This window comes from Euphorbia lathyris, chromosome 6 (assembly GCF_963576675.1).
Source record: "Euphorbia lathyris chromosome 6, ddEupLath1.1, whole genome shotgun sequence".
NCBI classification, from domain to species: Eukaryota; Viridiplantae; Streptophyta; class Magnoliopsida; order Malpighiales; family Euphorbiaceae; genus Euphorbia; species Euphorbia lathyris.
The window spans coordinates 46,388,169-46,408,433 of NC_088915.1; the positions used below are offsets into that span (position 1 = coordinate 46,388,169).

The 20,265-nt window shown below is 36.0% G+C and overlaps 1 protein-coding gene and 2 non-coding genes across 4 annotated transcripts; 1 reads left to right on the forward strand and 2 right to left on the reverse strand.

The window, feature by feature from the left end:
- Positions 1-11,453: 11,453 nt before the first annotated feature.
- On the reverse strand, positions 11,454-13,879 carry LOC136233463 (uncharacterized). 2 transcript variants are annotated; one of them, XM_066023131.1, is made up of 2 exons: positions 13,522-13,879; positions 11,454-13,112 (listed from the first exon to the last, which is right to left on the reverse strand). In XM_066023131.1, exons 1-2 carry the CDS (start codon positions 13,582-13,584, stop codon positions 12,009-12,011), a joined length of 1,167 nt encoding a protein of 388 aa, XP_065879203.1. In that variant the 5' UTR covers positions 13,585-13,879; the 3' UTR covers positions 11,454-12,008. The 2 variants fall into 2 exon arrangements, with proteins under 2 accessions (XP_065879203.1, XP_065879202.1); XM_066023130.1 differs by having other exon boundaries at positions 11,454-13,115.
- A 3,853-nt stretch (positions 13,880-17,732) lies between these two features.
- On the reverse strand, positions 17,733-17,839 carry LOC136234413 (small nucleolar RNA R71). The gene has a single exon (XR_010691297.1). It is a non-coding gene; the product is annotated as a small nucleolar RNA R71 (small nucleolar RNA).
- Positions 17,840-18,772: 933 nt separating this feature from the next.
- Positions 18,773-18,877, forward strand: LOC136234435 (small nucleolar RNA R71). The gene has a single exon (XR_010691319.1). It is a non-coding gene; the product is annotated as a small nucleolar RNA R71 (small nucleolar RNA).
- Positions 18,878-20,265: the final 1,388 nt, after the last annotated feature.

The following is a 20,265-nucleotide window of genomic DNA, read 5'->3' on the forward strand; positions in this document are numbered from 1 at the left end:
TCGAGTCTAAAATGTAATATGGATGCGACCTGTTTTGGGGATACCATGCAGGTTGGGATGGATGTTGTTTTAAGAGACGATGATGGGAGGTTTATTGTAGTAAGAACATCAAATGTTGTTGGATTACCGTCGGTGCAAGAGTGTGAGACTTTGGCATTTTTTCGACGTTGAAATGGGTGACGGAGGAGGGATATAGCCAAGTAGTTTTTGCGTCGGATGCGAAATCAGTGGTCGATGCTATTAATTCCAGAACTAACGATGTATCGGATTTTGGTTCGTTGATGTCCTGTTGTCGTTATCTTCTTCTTAACAACAATTATTCTGTTTGTTTTGCAAGGCGACAAGCGAACTGGGTGGCTCACTCTTTAGTGAAGTCCTCTCGTTCTTATTCTTGTCCCATGTTTTTTTGATATTATTCCGTCTTTTTTGCAATTTGTACTTAACATTGATTGCCCGATAGAGGCTTATTAAATGCATTGTTTTTGGAAAAAAAAAATAAACATATTATTTTAGTATAAGTAGATGATTTTAATGAAGAAAAAATGACCTAAAAATGGAAAAAAATGAAAGTGGAAAAGTGAAGTGATGTATTTATTGTTATGAAGCTTATTCAAATATGTGGCGTAGGAATATTGAGAAAGCGTGTATTTGGTTAGACTAATAAATACACTTTAAGCTCAACAAATTACAAACTTGTTCCTTTCTTCTTATTCTATAGCAGCGAAAATTCTCCTTTAGATTAGGTTATAAGTTAGAGTAGCTAATTCAATACTTAGCCAAATGATTTTGTTTGTTTTCGAACAAGTTTGGTTATTTAACTGCTCACCTTGTTCTTTTTATTTTACTTTTATTTCTTTTTAATTTATTCTATGGAATATATACAGTTGTATCTGGGTATTGTTAAACATAGCTTCCATTTCCTACATCTAGCTCCGTGAAAAAATAAAAATACCTTTTGAGCTTTTGGGGTGGGAAATAGAGGATTTTTCCTCTCCCGGAAGCGGACGTGAGGTAATCACGCCTCACCACACGGTGAGGTGTGATTATCTCACGTCTTACCACAAGATGAGACGTGAGGCTATCACGCCTCACCATAGGTGCGGACGTGATAGCCTCACGCCCACGTGGCTGGGTATGGAAAAAAATGTAGAATTTAACTCGGATTAACCTTTTAGAAATAAAAATTACGGAATTTAATAAAATTATAATTAATACTAAAATTTTATAAAATACCTCGGTTGCCGTCATGCGGTCCAGCTATGCACGTATGGTCTCTAGTCGAGCGGTCGTCCTGCCTGGAACCCCGACCTCCCATCTGCATGCACGAGGACGGTTAGCTAGGATCCTGAGTGGTAGTCTATACGACCGGAACACCGGAAAATACTCGTATATCCATGCCTGTAGCAGCATCAAACATCCGCAAATACTAGAACAATCTCTTCTGCTCACTATCCCCAGCTGCCGATATAATGTGGCAAGTGTAGAAGACCCCCATGAAAGTCCAATTGTCCCTCTGATACCGTCGTGAACCTCAGCCAGATGGGACGGCCTAATCCTATCGCCACTCTTGTCGACAAACAAGGTGGATCCGAGCATAAGCCACATCCACACCGTGGTCCGAGTCGCGCCATCCCTACCCTCGCTGGTGAGTCTGTGTACAACATCAACAAATACACCTCCACCACTCCAGTATTTTCGGAGCGGCGACAGCAACTCCTCCTGATCCACCCCGAACATCATCATGCACATGGCATGCAACCGCTCAGTACTGCATGACTCAGAGACCATCGGACCGTCGATCGGGATATGCAAAACCTGCCATACATCATGCAATAGAATAGACATCTCCTCGAACGGCATGTGGAAGGAGTTCGTATCGGGCTGCCACCGCTCCACGAACGCAGATATCAGCGAGGCATCGAGGTTCCTGAACATGGTGGATGGGAGGTGAGACAACCCAGTCCTCTCGATCATATCTTTCAGCTGTAAAATGACACATATACAATTGTTGAAATTTTTTGAGGTTTAGGGTTAAAAATAATAATTAAAATAATTTTGACAAACTAAATTATTCTTACCTCAGGTGTCGCACCACGTAACCACACCCCCAAATTCTGACATGCTAATGATCTGTTGTAGCATGTCAGAAACGATCGAAGCTCCCCTCCCAGCATCCGTGAGGCAACATGTCCTAGAAAACTAGGAATCACAGAACCATCAATAGGGCCACCATCCACCGGCTTAGAAACAATCCAGCTGTGGTCCTCACTAGCTTTGGGACGTTTGATGGTCCCTTAAATTTTAAATAATACTAAAATTATACTATACTATACTAAAATTTAAAATACCATACGCAAATTAAAAGTACCTGTACTCGCAAAGCGACCACCTCTGCGATTTCTGCCTTGGGTCGGCTGCTCATCGCCATCCTCACCCTCACCCATCACCATCAGATACAGGCCCTCGTTGTACCTAGGCTACCTCCTGAAAATACTCATCCACAACATCAACATCAGGATCTCGGTCATCATAATAATCTGCCGCCGCCTCCGCTCCCCGAATCTCGGGCTGATCCAATACAGCCCCCTCAATTGAACCCCTCCGCACCTGCTGCGTCGCAGCCCCTCTCCGTCTACGACCCGATACATCAATACCACGATGTCTCGTATGTCGTGGTGTATCCTCCTCCTCGTCCATATCTAGGCAACGAGCTGATGACAAGATAGATTTCCCCGCGATAGTAAACCGCTCCGTCTACAAAATTACATTAAAAACAAATATGATTTACAACAACTAAATTTACCAATACAATTTACAACAATTAAATTAGAAAAGAATATAATTTACAACATAAACATTTAACTAAAATTATATTTACAACATAAACATTTAACAACAATAAACATTTACAACATAAACATTTAATATTTACAACAATATAATTTACAACAACAACAAAATAAACATTACAACAATATAATTTACAACAACATAAACATTTACAACAATATAATTTACAACATTTAACATTTAACATATAAATTATAATCAAATTAATCTAAACAAATAACAAACAATTAAATGTAATTATATTTATTTAAAAAATAAAAAAAGCACCAAATACCACTCGGACGTATGAACATTACGCCCGGCCTATGGTGCAGGTGTATGAACATTACGTCCGACCTGTGGTTCGAGCTTTGAACATTACGCTCGACCTACAGTGCGGGCATGAGGCTATCACGCCCGCACCATAGGTCGGACGTGATGTTCAAACGCCCGAACCACAGGTCGGGCGTAATATTCATACGTCCGAGTGCGATTCTGGCGATTTTTAAAAATCCCTCACAGATTCAAAAAACAACAAAAAATCAACAAAATAAAACCGTAAATCGTACCATTTTTGCTTTCCCTTTACCGCCCCTGTCACGATCCATGGTTTCGTTGAGAAATTAGTCCGAATTTGATCCAATAGTGTTTAGGATGTTTGAGAGGTTTTGAGATTTTTGAAAATTTATCCAAAGGGTATTTCCGTCTATTCACGGGGCTAGAGGTAGAAAATTGTAGCTATGTATAGTAATTCACTTGAAATAAGAAGGAATTAACCTTCATTGAAATCTAAGTTAAAAGGTGGATCATAATAATATAGCGTAAATAGTTTGTTAATTATTATATTTTTATTTAATACGCTTTTTAGTCTTTGTATTTTTTTCACCCATATTTTAATTTGGGCCAATTTTATAATTAATTACTTAATTCGGTTAAATTATGTAATTTGATGAGATTCGGGCCGAATGGGTAATTTTACCAATTATTCTGGCTTGAATCTAGTATTATTTCATTAATTACTTCTTTACGTCAAAATTTGTACGAAATATGAAGTTTTGAACCGATTTGATAATTTATCAAAAATTCTGGCTGAAGTGTACAATTGTCCAATTAAATCCACAAATATGTAGCAACATTACTCGTGGAAGTTGGAAAAGAATTAGTGGAGCTGAAACATGAGTTAGTGGGGGAGAGCAGTTAGGAGCAATTTTGCTTTACAGTTATGGAAATTTTTTTGCTGAAACGTGGAACTTTCTTACTGAAACGTTTCTTGCATATTTTTCATAACAGAAAAACATAATTCAACAACAAAAATAGTATTCAATGATCCTTTTGCCTGATATATTTATGAAATTGAAATGATCAAATGCAATAGGAAAATTCTTGTTGGGTTGTCTAGCTTGTTGATTTTGCCAATGATCAAATGCTATATGGATTCTGGTAAATTCGTTTTGAATTCCTCTTAACAAAAAGAGTACATATGTTTATGTTAGACAAAAAGATTAAGTGCTTTGTTGAGGATAACATAGCTACTTGAGAAAGGGTAATTGTTAACCATTCGATCTATATATGCAAAGAGGATGCATAACCGAACCATCTGATGAAACTGATATGATGCATATCCAAGGGTGAACTTCTTATGGTCTATTTCTTCTAATAAAATCTAGTAGGCAGCTTCAATAGTGTAGTTCTACTAAAACTATAAAGTTTTGAGAGAAACTAACTGTCCCTGGTTCGAGCCTGTTTTTTTGTGCTTGCACATTTTGGTGTATGTACAAGTTTAATGTTATATATAAAGGTTATTTATATATTATTTGCATTATATTGGGATTGCACTTTTGTTATATATACAAGTTTATGAAAGAGGTAAAAACTAGAAAACGGCTTATATGACAGAAAATTGGTAACCAACTGTCATACTAATTACGTTCCAACGACAGACATATAAACTAAAACTGTTATAAAATAAATATAATAACTACATTTAAGGATTTTAGTGGACAGAATTTAATACAAATATTACGTTACAATGACAGTCAGAACAATTAAAACTACCATAACATTAACATAACAGATTCATTTTAACTTATTTTTTTGTCAGATTATTTAAACATGGTGTCATGAGAACATAAATACGGTGACAGTGATTATTAGATAATCTGTCATATAATTAGTGATCAGATGACATGTAACAATTTGGTCGTTGTCACGTGACGTTATTTCAGATGACAGATTCGAATCGTCATCTAAAGCATCAATAGACGGCAGCTAGCCCTCTGGCAGTTTTATTTTCGTCGGGATGACGGTTTTGAACTATCATCTAAAGGGATTATCAGCGTAGTGTATAATTGTTAAAAATCCTTCAAAAATAGGCAAAAATCATAATTGAGCTCCTGAACTTTACATGTTTTAAGGATCAAGCCTCTAATCAATTATTTTTCCACATTGAGACATTGATCATTCGTTCTGTTATGGATTTGGCCCTTATTGAACTTTTTCGTCGAGTTTGGAAGGCACGTATTGTTAGGGAGATTCAGCCTATTGACTTGGACAAATAAAAATACGAGTTTATTGACTAGGATAGGTAGAGCGTAAAAAGTAAAAAGAAATTACAGAAATCAATTTCCAGTAAATGCTTTCAAGCTCGATCTTCTCCTCTCTCATTTCTTGATTTTCAACATTAGAATCACCAAATCGATATTCTCATTCCCAAAACTCCATGAAAAAGTTAAATAAGCGCCAGATCCATAACAAAATCAATAATAAAATGTTTAATATAGAAAAATAATTGATTAGAGACTCGATTCTTAAAATAAGTAAAGTTTAGAGATTTAATTATGTTTTTTTTTGTCTAAAAAATAATAGTAGTAGTAGCTATACGAGATTTAAGTAAAATATAATTAAAAGATAAGAATTAAATTAAACAAATATGTAAATTTTCAGGATCTCATATCATTATATATTTGAGGCAATAAACTAAATACGAATGAAAAAATTAATTATTATTATATTAGGGAGTAAGCTATGTTTCAGTTGACGTTTTCTAATGTTGGATTCATGTCTTGTCACTATTAAAGTCCATCTATAAATACACCCACTTGCACTACTTCCTTTCAAAAAAAATATTTCACCTTTTATACCAAATGGCCACAGCTTAGACTTGGACATTATCAGACCATCTCTATTAAATTTGGGTGCCCACAAATCACACTTCAAAATTACAACCCACTAGTCTTTTGTAATTTTAATATTTAATAGGGTAAAAAGATAATATTAATTAAATAAATTTAATTAAAAAAGAAATTACCCACATACAGATTAAATATATACCTAGTAAAGAAAGTGTGGTGGGTCATGACCAAAAATAAAAAGCAAATATTTTTGCTGCTAGATGCGTCTCATCTGATGCATATATTACACGCGCCAAATGTAGTGTATTTAGTGTCCCTGTATGTCACACTCCAATTTTTGTATTAGTTTTTTTTTTAGTTTTCATTAGTATAGTTAGTGTTTGTTACCACAATTGGTAACAAACTAAAATTAGACGCAATCATCCTAATGGTTGGTTACTACTTATTAAATAAAAGTAACAAACTGTATCTACTAGGAATGCTTTTAAAAACACTAGATTATGTTTAAGAAACTGTTTTTGAAAAAAAGAAGCAGGTGCTATTTGAGAGATTTATAAGTACATAAATATAGAAATATGTGATTTGCCGCTTACCTCTGATTAGAAGGAAGATTACATTAAAGAGAAAGGAAACCCTTCAACTCACCTCACCCCATGTGATTCGAATCCATAACTTCTAGGGTCATAGGTAAGCTCTCAACCAACAGGCTAATATATTGTTGTTGGCATATATTTTAAGCATAGAAGTTACTAATATATATGCTTTTATATATTAAATCATTTTATATTGTTATTTTTAGATCGCATAATATATATTTTAATTACTTTTATATATTAATTAACAAATAAAAAAAATATAAATCCAGTTAATTCCTAAAACCTTAAGTGACAGATCTAGTCTATAGCTTGGGGTGGGGATAGTTTTGGTTGCCCTCCTCATTTTGATTTATATTTGTATATATATAACATATTTTAATAGTTTAAAATTATTGAATTGATTTAAGATGCATACTTTCATATTGAAATCATGAATTTAAATCTTGTAAAACTTTTATTTATTTGAATTTGATTTCCTAAGTAACAATGTCATTATTATTAATTATTTTTTATACTTTTTTTCTAAACTCTTTTGGACTAAGAATTTTTTCCAAAACAAATTTTTTGCTAGACTTAAAAAAATTAATTTATAAAAATGATAATAAATTTATAACTAAAATAAGGTGCTAGAGATAAGTTTTAAGGTGCTAAAGATAATCCAGTCAGTTAAAATTGTCAGCAACTCTATAATGCTTACAACAACACTCACTGCAAGGCTAAAATTAATCCCTCCAAATATAGACTTATGACTCAACCAAGAAAAGAGCTATATTCACCTGACTAGCATCTAGCATTTTTTACAACCTTAGTCTTTGTTAATATTGCATGTCTATGATGATGACTAGATATTATGTCAATCACCATATTAATATAATAAAAAAGTTGAGCGATTTTTTTTCTTACAAACGTATTCTCTTTTTTTTTAATGGAAATGTGTATTTTTATGTAAGCATATTGATATTAGGTGAATATAAACTCACCACATGGAATTCACGAAGCTAATCCCATCACCCGAGAAAAAGGACATGTGGAGTCACCATAACAAAGCTGCTCAATACGACCCTATCTTGAAGGTCTTTGCTCGGAAAGTCCTAGCGAATCCATCAAGGATCCAATTTTTTACAACAATCATGCCTGATCCCATAAATCACGGGTCTAATGGGCTTAAGGGATATCAAATCTCGGTATATGGGCACATGTTCATATATCAACAGGTGACATGTAACAGGTCTCGCTCCTAAAACTTATAGTCATCTTTTATAGCTTGATCACAATATAAATAGAGTAAGCATAACTCAATGTACATTTACTTTATTTATTCAAGCTTACATCATAGCTTTGAGTTACTATTATCTTCATCCATAAATCTTCCCTTAAAAATGACTTAGACATCGGAGCGGGTTCGCTTGGTTCTTATCCCCCTTTGACCTTTTTTATGTCCAATTATAGGCTTACAAATGGACTTGCAAGAATGAACCATATGAAATTAGTACGGTGAGCATGGAATAAATAAGGCAATGACTCGTTTAAGCAGTTCCATCCAAATCTCATTCTCTAATGCACTTCATGTGTTTGGAGACTTATATTTGACAATTTCAAGCCGATCATGGCTAGCTCTGGAAATGGCAGAGGATACTAAAGCCTTAGATCTGCAATAATAAAGGCTCTTAGATGCAATCTCTTCACGAATGGCAGAAAACCTCGGATTTATCCATGACATTGTTAGTGTAATATGACAAAACATGCCATCCAAATGGATAAAGTCAAAAAGAAGTTGGAAATAACAGAAGAAACTATTGGATATATGAACAAATTTGAGAATATAGCATGCTCTACCGAACACCATACTGTCTGAAGCTACCTTGATCATCGGGACGAATCACTAATATATCGACTTAGGGGATCTAGCACTCAATCAAGGGAAATAGAAGACTCCATAAGGAGGCGCCATAAATCCAAAACTCCCCATATGCAAAACACAATCTCCAACGAGCAATCCCTTAAGAGATCGTCCCGGGTAAGAGAGATAAAATGACCTTTCCCAAATAGGAGGACCCTAGACTCAAACCTTGAAGGAACCAACACAGGTCTGACAGGTCCCAATCCGTCAGCCATGAAAAGGTAGTCGAACCCAAGATGCATGATCGATGGGCGTCCAAGGAAAGGAACCTTTCAGGAAAGGGCGGGGATTCCAAGGCTAAGTTTGATGTGATCTAAAAATAATTGTATAACCGTAGAGCACAATCGTTGTTATGTAATAAGATCACGACTGAGCCCATACCGAAGTGTGAAGACCCCAAAAGGATGACTGAGTTAAGACCGATCTCACTATGTAATATGCTTTATAAAATCATTGCCAAGGTCTTGGAAAATCGGCTGAAGGTATGTCTCCTAAGAATTATCTCTGAGAGTCAGTCGATGTTTGTCCCTGGATGGTCTCTAGTCGATAATGTACTCATTACTTTCGAGTCACCACATTATATGAATAGAAAGAGTAGGGGTCAGAGCGGTGAAGTTGCACTAAAAATTGATATCAGCAAGGCTTATGATAGAGTTGATTGGGGATTCCTCACTGCGGTTATGAGGCGGATGGGATTTAATGAGGTTTGGATTTACTTGATGAGGATGTGCGTGACCATTGTATCATATTCGATTGCCGTGAATGGATTTCTAGTTGGACCAGTTTCATCGGGTAGAGGATTGAGACAGGGGGACCCTTTATCCTCATATCTCTTTATTTTATGTGTGGAGGTTCTCTCTCGGCTCATGCAAAAGGCGGAAGCAAAAGGCATTATTAAAGATTGTCGGGTTTGTAGAGGAGCCCCTAGGGTGTCACACTTATTGTTTGCAGATGATAGTTTCTTGTTTTTTGGGGCAGAGTTGCAGGAGACACAGAAAGTTGTGGATATCCTTAAAGAATGTGAAATAGCATATGGACAAGCAATTAATCTCTCCAAATTCTACACTTGATACGGGTAGGTATCTAGGTTTACCATCTCTCATAGGCAAACCTAAATGAGCCATTTTTGAATTTTTAAAGGATAAGCTGCGGAAAAAGTTTGGTTCATGGAGCATGAAATTCTTGTCAACTGCAGGTAAAGGAGTGCTTTTGAGATCAGTGGCGCAATCTATCCCTACTTTCTGCATGAGTGTTTTTCTCCTTCCAAGATCAACATGTGACGAGTTGGAGAAGATGATGAATTCGTACTGGTGGGGTGCGAAGGAAAATGGAAAGAAGAATATTCACTAGTGCGGATGGAGCCGTTTAAGTGATCCAAAAGTGAAGGGAGGTCTCGGTTACAAAGATCTTCATGATTACAATATTTCATTGTAGGAAAACAGGGTTGGGAGTTCCTCAATCAACCAAATGCCCTGGTAAGTCGAATTTTCAAGGCTAAATGTTTCCCTTAGGGCGATTTTCTAAATGCTAGGATTGGATCAAACCCCAGTTATGTATGGAGAAGTGTATGGGCTACGACTGATATGCTAAAACAAAGACTCGGGTGGCACATTGGATCGGGTAAGGAAGTACGAGTTTGGGATGACCCATGGCTGATAAGAGATGGGAATTTTCGCATTGGGTCAGATTTGGTTGAAGGAATAGCGGAAACAAGGATATGCGATTTATGGGTGGATGGAACAAGGGTTTGGGATCGAGGCAAATTAGAAAGTTGGTTTAGTGTTGAGGAGGCTGATTTGATTGCTAATATGAGTATTTTGTTGGTAAATGTCAAGGACAGGTTGATCTAGCACTACACTAAGGACGGATTGTACTCATCGAAGTCGGGCTACCACATTCTACAAAATAATGTACAAACTATACTGGAAATTTTAATTGGAATGGGGTGTGGAAGATGGATCTGCCGCCTATATCCTGTTAAACTATCTTTTTTGCGATGTGGAGGTTGAGATCGATTGGCATCTATTTGCAGAGTGTCAGTTCGCTAAAGACTACTGGCAGGCTGCGAGTTTTCTTCCGCCGAGTGGTCACTGGAATTGCATTGAAGAATGGTATTTCGATTTCTGCAAAAATAATACATATGCAGCGTCTAGCAGGGTCGCGGTTGTGCTTTGTCTGATTTTGGGGGCAACGTAACATGCAGCTTTGAGAAGAGAAGGAAACGAGTTACTGGTCGAATGGAATGTTGTAAGGCTGCGTGAAGGAAGAACATGGCGAGATCAATTCCTGGACAAATGGAGAAGGCCGGAAATTGGAAGGGTGAAATGCAACTTGGATGCTGCAGTTTTCTCAACAGCAAGAAGAAGTGGGGCAGGGGAAATTATTCGGAATAGTAACGGTGAAGCAGTGTGTTTGATGAGTGAATGGAATGATGGAGTTCACTGTCCAAAAATAGCGAAAGCTATTGCCATTCGAAGTTCGATTCAATGGGTATCGTTGCTTGGATTAGAGAAGGTGACATTTGAAGTGGATGCTAAGTTAGTAGCCAATGCTTTTAATTCCAACAAGTGTGACTTGTCAGAATTCGGTAGTATTATATAGGAATGTAGAAATTTAATAGTTCACAACCCTAATTTCTAGCGACTTCAGCGGCACATGCAATTGCAAGGCTTGCGTGTTCCAATGCTAGTAATTTTTTGAGTTATGCTATTCTTTGTAAGGACCTATTTACTTGTATACCTTTAAATAATACCTTTAATTAATGAAATATTTTAAAGAATAAAGAATTTAATTTATTCTATATTTAATAAATTTAAAGCATATAGAAATAGAATAGGAAAGTGGTGGTTATTTAATTGGTAGTTAAAAGAAAGGAGTTATGAGAGGTGGGAAAGAGGTTTTTTTTTTGCTTATATGTGTGGAACGGATGGACAAGGATCAGTTGTAAGGATAAATAGGATAGGTAAAGGAAAATAAGAGAGGAAATTGACAAGTGGAGAGAGCAATATATTATTTTATATTTGAAGTTGCAACAAATTCTTAAGAAACACACAACAAGGATAATGGTATATTCCTTAGTTTGCATATATGAAGATATGCCCAATGTGTTCCACAAGAAAAAGAAAAGCTTGTCGATGTAACCCAAGCAAGCACTTCCTTCCTTGGCAATACCCTAAGTTAACTATGAATCTTGTTCACAACATAAACATAAACAGATAATCAGAGGAATAAATATAATATATCAACTGCTAAAAATTAACTAGAATTAGTGCAAAAAAGCCAAAATTTTCCTTCTTCTGGATCATGAATGCTAATGCCACACCAACAACAACAAGAGTCATTCCTCATTCCTCTTCCAAAGACATAATAACCCCAGCGAATCCAAACTACCCCCCACCCCATGCTCAACAAGAGTCTGTCCTCTTCTAGGAATGAATATCAAAGCTCCATCGACCCCTTTCTTGGTGTGGTGTGTGAATGCTTCACCATAATTACAAATATGTCTCGTACGTCTTCGTGAAAAAAACAAACAAAAATAAAACTAAAACAGTGTCAGCCACCTTCTTGCTCTCTATGACAGTTACCAGGCAACAGATATTTGTACTTATCAGCTTTTTGTAGTAAATATTCTGGAAGATGAACTGCTGAGTAAGAATGCGGGATAGGACCCATTTTCCCAATTATCTCTCTAAATGTGTATTCCTCAGGAAGCATGTCGAATAGATCTGCCCCTTTACAAATCACATCCTGAACCCTTTTGGGCTTCAAGTAGTGAGAGAACCTCACTCTATCGCAATGGCTGTAAGCTTTCATCTTGAATATAAAATCACTAATGTACCGGAAACAAAAACTGCAATGCCACCCTGAGTCCGACAACAGCACATCCGCCTGACGAAAATGTGCGTATCTAGTTTTCCCTGCCTGGTACTTGTGAACGGAAGCTCGCCAGCTCTTGTCGTCAAGCAGAAACTCAAAGGAATACAAGTAATTTTTGAGCTGAAGATGAAGGATTGGTGGGGTGTCATCGCACCACCGCAAGAGATTGATTGTGTGTGCACTAGGAATCTCATCAACATCAGACATTATCAACAAGTCATCATCTTCTATACCTGCTATTCTAATAAGCTGATCCAATGCTACTCTCTGATAAGCTTCTTCCACAAAGGGGTTTTCACCTCTCCTAAATCTGCCTCCAATAGTCCCATAAGTTAAACGAGGCTCTACAAAATTGAACCTGTCTCGGTTTCTAGCAAAACGCAATGATTTAGGAAGGCCAGTAAAAGTAGAGTTAGATTCAAGGAGTACAAACTGTGTAATGTAAGGGTATAATTCCTTCCAACGAATAGTAAGAATGTCTACTTCATTACTGAATAGAACAGCATCAAAAACCCGTCTAGGTGATTCACGAATTCCCCAACCATGAAGCTTGCAAAGAGTCTCCATGGATACATTTTCATGATAGTAGTGAGGAATTACATGGAAGGGCTTTGGAGGAGATTCCCATAATGGTCTTAGGAAGTAGGAGATCTTCTGGCCATGTAAATACACCCCAAAGATTCCTAAAGGAATAACCACGAACATCAATATATACGTCTTGAAATCCATACCTCGTAAGATACACCTCAATCTTGACATACTCAAAGCTGCACGGGAATTCTGCTGCAATTCAAAACAAAACATTTCCTAAGAATTCCTCCACATACACTACACTATCAAAGACTTTCTCATCCTACAAACATGAGCAAATACTACTGCCTAGAGAGACAAGTAAAAGTCATATTTCTTAATGGTACCACACTTGAACATTCAAACAACAAGAATCTGTAAACTAAAGCTCAAAGATCAAAATTCAAAACCAATTAGTTCAAAATTCCCACCTAATGCATTGTCACTTAAAAAAAAAAAAAAAAAGAAAAGGGGATGGATGATGCATAAGGAATTTTGATGTCTAAAAATTGGAAGGGCCAGTATGAGCAAACTTGAATATAACGAGGCATAGAAGCAGCAATCTTAAAAAAAAACAATATCATCGAATTTAGAATTGCAGATAAGAAAGAGAAATTACCTGGCCACAAACATCTTCACACATATCATCAGTCTTCTTGGAACTGTAATACCCATCAGACATGATTCCCAAATAAGAAAATGCGTTAGGAAATTCTGTGTTAAAACCCTGAAAAAGGGTCGAAATTTATAGAGATCCCCTAAAACCCAGATCAAACAGCGTCGTCGTCTTATCTGTTTCCTGACGCAAATTCAAAAAAGAAAAAATTGGTAACTGACAATCCACAAAATCTCCACTACTCCACGATTCTCTCCTCCTCTAGCGATTTGTATCCGCCGCTCTCCCACCAGATAAATATATTTGTATAATTATAAGAAACAAACTCAAATCTATATTCACAAAAAATAACTATAATACAGGCCCTATATATATAAGGACATCCCCAGAGACCAAGACAAAACCAGCACCCATCTTAAAAATTCTATTATATAAGTATAGGTTAATCACCGTAGAAATTCGGAACATAAAAATCCAACGGTTGAGGATTATTTTAGGACGGTGATTACTGTGTTGTGTGAGTGGATGGATTTTGTTTGTGCTGATCTGGCAATTCGAAAGCAGTTAGCATTTTACTAGGAGCCGTTTCCTTTTCCTTTTTTCTCTTAATTACAAGAAATTATTAATAATAATTAAATGCACTTACATATTTACCCTTGCTTATCTTGCCTTGCCTTAATAAGCCAGGTGAGATTAGACTTGGTAGGCTGGACTTCGTGTTTTAGTACTTTTTAGATATAGACTGCTCCACGCGTCGTCTTGATAAGGTCAACATTACCCTTTTTTCCAAAAATATATACTATATATTATACAGAATGTTTTTAAATTAATACACATATTATTCATTCTGTAAATTTGTACCAAGAAATTGTCCGGTTTTTTGATGAAATTTACAATGTTTACATCTTTAGTGAGTTTATAACTATAAGGTTTTGAATAATGTTGTTTTTACATGTAAACTCTGCGTTTTTAATTAGCTTCAAACATTTAACATTTGTGATAATATTCTTAGGACGAAAATGTAATAATAAAAGCAAAAATGATTCACCACTATAATATCAACTCACGTGGCTTGAACCAAGATACGCCAAACGGAGTTGAGAGGACAAGATTCGCCATCAATCCTTTACCCGTAAGGATTCGCCCTTATACCTTCTCTAAAACGGTTTCAAGGAGAACCAAGGGTTGCCGCCATTAATGGCAGGAACAGACAAACTCCAAGAATAAACAATGAATGTGATAAAAAGCATTAATGACGTGATTGTTCGTGTACAACATCATTAAATATTCAAAGGTTACAGAAATCTATATAAATACCTCAATCTCAAGCTATTCCAGCTATGCTTTTCTGATTTTACTAAAGAGCTCTTGTCAATTACTATTATTCTCAATTCCAATACTGACTTTGGCATTAGAGTGTTCCCCGCCGATCCCAACGGCACCTCACATGAAAGGACTCCGGCCAGAGCTACATTTCACAAATACCAACTGGTGCGATGAACATGGAGCTATCAATCTTTTAAAGTTTCACCATGAACAAATACGAAGACTGATGGATTGTCAATCACTCCCTTAACTAGGATTACTGATATAATCACCACATGGATCTTAACTCTTCCCACTGGACCCATCATACAAGATATTCAAAACTCATCTCCGTGAACATTCATACAGCAAGTTAAAGCAGCCGTAGCAGCCCACATAGGCCAAGAATCAAGGGACTGTATAATTCAGAGTCTGGGAAACCTGCCTATAAGGACTGAGGCACCCATACACAACCTTCCTCTAGTTAATTGACAAGGGGGAGGAGTCTTCTTCGATTCCGGAAGTACATAACCAGGTCTCTAGGTATACCGTGTCACCAGTGCCCCAACTCTCCTTCATGGAGGGGCGGTTCTTGGATCCTCTGCTGATTTTTTTTTCCTTTATGGCACTTGGAATGTCGAATCCTCCATTATCTCACAACATCAAATCAACGGTAGTCACTCTAGATACGTTGGAAGACCCCTTCGAATGGAACTCTTTAGAGATCCAGAAATAATTGAGACACTAAGAGATCACTGGCAATTTGACCCGGTGGCAGGGCAAAGGCTACCCCATAATAGGGATCGACCAAACCCTAACTTTGTGTTCAGATCCCAACCAATGGTTGACGGGCCCTGATAAGTCCTAAGTTTACGTATTTTCGCATGCATATTCACATCTATATTAATGCATTTAGCTTAATTTAGGTTAGGTTTTGGAAAGATTTCACTTGTTTGTTCATGATTTGTACAGAGATATGTTTGAAACAGATAAAAACTCAATATGAAGAAATATCAGCAAGAAACAAGCCAAAGACGGAAGAAAGAAGCTGAAATAGGGTAAAATCACCTGTCACGTTCATGACCTACCTGTCCTGAACGTGACATGCTCGAATTTCCACCTGTTGATGAAAAACATCTTTCGCGATCGTGATAGACAAATCCATCAACTTTGCATAGCAAAGCATAGTCACGAACGTGACACCTCTGTCTCTTTCGTGACTGATGTTTTTACTGCAAAAGACATGATTCTTCAACACAAAGTCATCTCCTTCAAACTGAATCATCATTCTTCTTCACCACTAGTTGTGACTCTCCATAACAACACTTGAAGAGTTATCATCTTGAAAGGGCGCAATCCTTCATCCACTATAAGAAGGATACTCCTCTCTCCATTCAATATACAACAATAGAGAAGATAAAACAATACAAATTGACACTCTGCAGAAATTCTCAAGAGAAATTCGGAGATAAACTGAAGATGTCAATATACAATAATTTCTAAAGCTTTTATTCCAGCATTAAAGGAAGCAAGATCGAGAGATACACTTCTCGAGATACAAGATGCAAAAAAAGAAGACGCCTAGAGGCTTGACATCCTTACAGAGACAGTAAAAGGATTAACAACCCTTATACTCTCATCTGTTATAGTCTTTCTTCTCTGTATTCTTTACTTTTGACATATGATCAACTCTGTCAAATACTTGTTTATCAAAACCACAATTCAATCCAATGCAAATTATTTTATGTTCATCATTTCATTCCATTACTGCTTTCATGAATATTCTAGAGAAATCCATATAAGCAAGACATAGGAATAGTTATCATTTTATGAAGTTAGAAGAGATTTAGTTCATCAAAGGATAATTGTATCACATCATCTACTTGTTTCATTTTTAATTCTTAATTCCAATTCACTATAATAGGTCGAGGAATTGGGATTATTTATCTAAAAATATCTAAGTTATTTAATCCTGGATCGAGAGATTGGATTAAATATTCTTACTTGATACAACTACAGTAAGGTTGAAAAGTATTTACAGGTTTATGTTTACAAAAACCTATTTGTATCCCGATCTATGCACATAATAGAAACCAAAGAAATCTAACTTAAGTTTTATTATTATTTTTAAACAAAACTATTTTACAAACTTAATTATTTATTTTCTATAACTAAAAGAAAACGAATTTATAAATTAATCAGTTATAGTAGATAATCAGTGTTCTTTGTGGGAACAATATCTTATTATTACTGCAAGCAGAACCGTGCACTTGTGGAATTCGCCTAACAAGTTTTTGGCGCTGTTGACAGGGAACGCCAAAGAGATTGACTTATATAAATCATTATTTATTTATTCCAAATTTTGGTCTATAGACTTATATGAAATTCTTTCTGATTAGCAGGTACTAAGATTAAAAGTTTATGCGTCAGACACGAAGTGCAGACACTATAACCTTATCAACCTGAGATTGAAAAGAATTTAAAGAAAAAAGAAAAGAGCAAGGGAAAATAAGAACAAAAATAAAGCAAAGATGGTAGTACCGCAAAGATTAATGGACTACGCCGCACCAGGACTCAATGGAGTACCGGATGGGGTAGTCCATCCACCAATTGTTGCAGAACAGTTTAAGATCAAACAATCTTTACTTCAAATGTTACAAAATAGTGTCCAATACTATGGACTGCCAAAGGAGAATCCAAACACTCATCTGGTAAGTTTTCTGGAGATCTGTGACACCTTTAAAATTAACAGGGTGACAACAGATGATATTAAGCTTCGCCTTTTCCCATTTACCCTGAAAGACAAAGCAAAAGCCTGGTTGAACTCACTTCCACCAGGAACAATCACCACTTGGGACCAAGTAGCCAAGAGTTTTCTATCCAAATTCTTTCCCCTAGCAAAAATAGCAAGAGTTATCAAAGAAATTACATCATTCACCCAGCACGAAATCGAAACCATTTATGAGGCGTGGGAACGCTTTAAAGAACTGCAAAGGTTCTGCCCACAACATATCCTACCCTAAGAATTACTCATGCAAACCTTCTATAATGGTATAAACCCAACCATCCGAGGAACAATTGATGCGATGGCTGGAGGGTCATTTATGAAAAAGACTTCTATTGAAGCATTTGATCTGTTGGAAGAAATGGCAACAAACAGCAGTATGTGGCCAGTAGAGAGATCGCATGTTACTAATACAAGTAATGCTCCCGCCTCTTCTTCATCCTCGAGGTGAAAGGTATACATGACTTAGACCCTGTTACACTATTGCAAGCACAATTTTCTATTTTGTCTCACAAGATAGACAAATTACATACTGAAGTACAGAACCAATCTAATAATGATTGTAGTAATTCGGATTCGGAAGAACAAGCAGAATTGCAATAATCCTTATTCGAATACCTATAACCAAGGATGGAGAAGTCATCCAAATTTTGGCTGGAAAGAAGGAAATTTCAACCAAGATAAGACAAACACTAACCACACCAGTGACCCACTAGGAAATCTTTCTTCTAAGATTGATAAATTTATTGATGGAATTGGTGGTAAAATTGATCACCAGGATAATAATTCTAAAAGGATCGAAAATAAATTCGATCAACTTTTCAAAAACCATTCATCTTCCATCCATAATCTAGGTTACCGTTAACATCACACGGTGTCATAAGCTTGTCAATTTTATCCGAGAGCGCAGAAAATTGTGCTTGTAGCATCGCTATAGGGTTAAGATTAATTATACCTTTAATAGATGACGAAGTTGAGGATGATGGTTTTGGAGTAACCAGTGTCTGTGCACATTCTGCAGGCCACATGCTACTGTTTATAGCCGTTTCCTCTAAAAGTTCTTTTGCTTCAGCAGATGTCTTCTTCATAAATAAACCTCCTGACGTAGCATCTAATGAACCCCTTGTGGTAGGATTAATACCATTGTAAAAGGTTTGCATTAAAAGTTCATCGGGTAAATGAACGTTGAAGTTCTTTGAAGTGTTCCCATGCTTCATACAAGGTTTCATTTTCATGTTATGTAAATGATGTAATCTCTTTAATGATTTTTGTTGTTTTGGCTAGGGAAAATATTTGGATAAAAATGCTTGGGCTAATTGGTTCCAAGTTTGGATTGTTCCGACTGGTAAAGAATTCAACCAAACCTTATCCATGACCTTCAATGTGAAAGGAAAAAGGCGAAGTTTGACTGCTTCGGTAGAAACGTCTGTAATTTTAATGGTGTCACAAATCTCAAGAAAGTTAGTCAAATGGGCATTTGGATTTTCGTTAGGCAATCCATAGAAAGTAACACTATTTTGTAGCATATTCAATAATGATGGTTTTATCTCAAATTGTGTGCATTAATTTAGGGTCTAACTACACTATTGGTAACTTCGTTAACTCCTGGTGTAGTGTAATCCATAAGTCTAGGGTGTTCTCCAGCCATTTCTACTACTTGTGGCTCTTGATTTTGTGGCTCTTTATTCTTTTTCTTTTTATTATTTTTATTTTTCTTTAGCGTCTTCTCAATTTCAGGATCAAGTGATTCCAGTTGAATGTCCAAACTTCTAGTACTGCGCATGAACAGAAATTACGCGTACGAACTGAAACTACCTTAAAAAAATTGAAAAACAAAATTTGTAAGTAAATATAATATGTAACATAAATATAAGTATCTGTAAACCAAGATTCGGAATAAAATACAAAAATAAAAAAATTTTAAATCAACACCGTTCCCCGGCAACGGCGTCAAAATCTTGTTGAGCGATTTCCGCAAGTGCACGGTTTCGCTTGTAGTAATAAAAAGATATCGATCCCACATGGAACGTTTGATTATAAAAACTTATAATTCTGATTAAATTCGTTTTCTCGAGGTCAATAGAAAAAATCGTTAAATGGTTTAAAAAGTGATTTCCGATTCTAATTTTGGTTGTAGTTAAGATTACAATTTATAGAAATTATGTTTAGATTAAAGTTAATTTCCAAGGCTTATTTATACTAAACGAAAACACAACTTATAACTTTGATTCGTTTATAAAGATGTAATAAATTATCAGTTAATTCAATTTAAAGGCATTGAACTGTAATCAATCTTTCCTCTTCGGCCTAAGATTGAAAACCTTATCAAATTCGGAATCTAAACCTGATTATTTGTATTGCCTCAATGACCAAATATAAATCCGAATTCGCTTAAGTATTCAACAAAGTTTGCATGGGAAAATACCAAATTTGTTTCTAAATGTTTTTGCATGAAAACACCAATTAGATTACTCAAAGAGTTTCGTTAAATCAAACTTTAAATAAATAATAGTAAAAATGAAATTGTATTGAAAAGATATTTTATTAGTTTGAATTGAAACGTCATAAGTTAACAGAGAAGAAGAAGTTTGGATGGAATTTTGACTACATTGAGTTTCGGGTTGTCAATTATTTACTCAACTTCGTAGGTTTGTCAA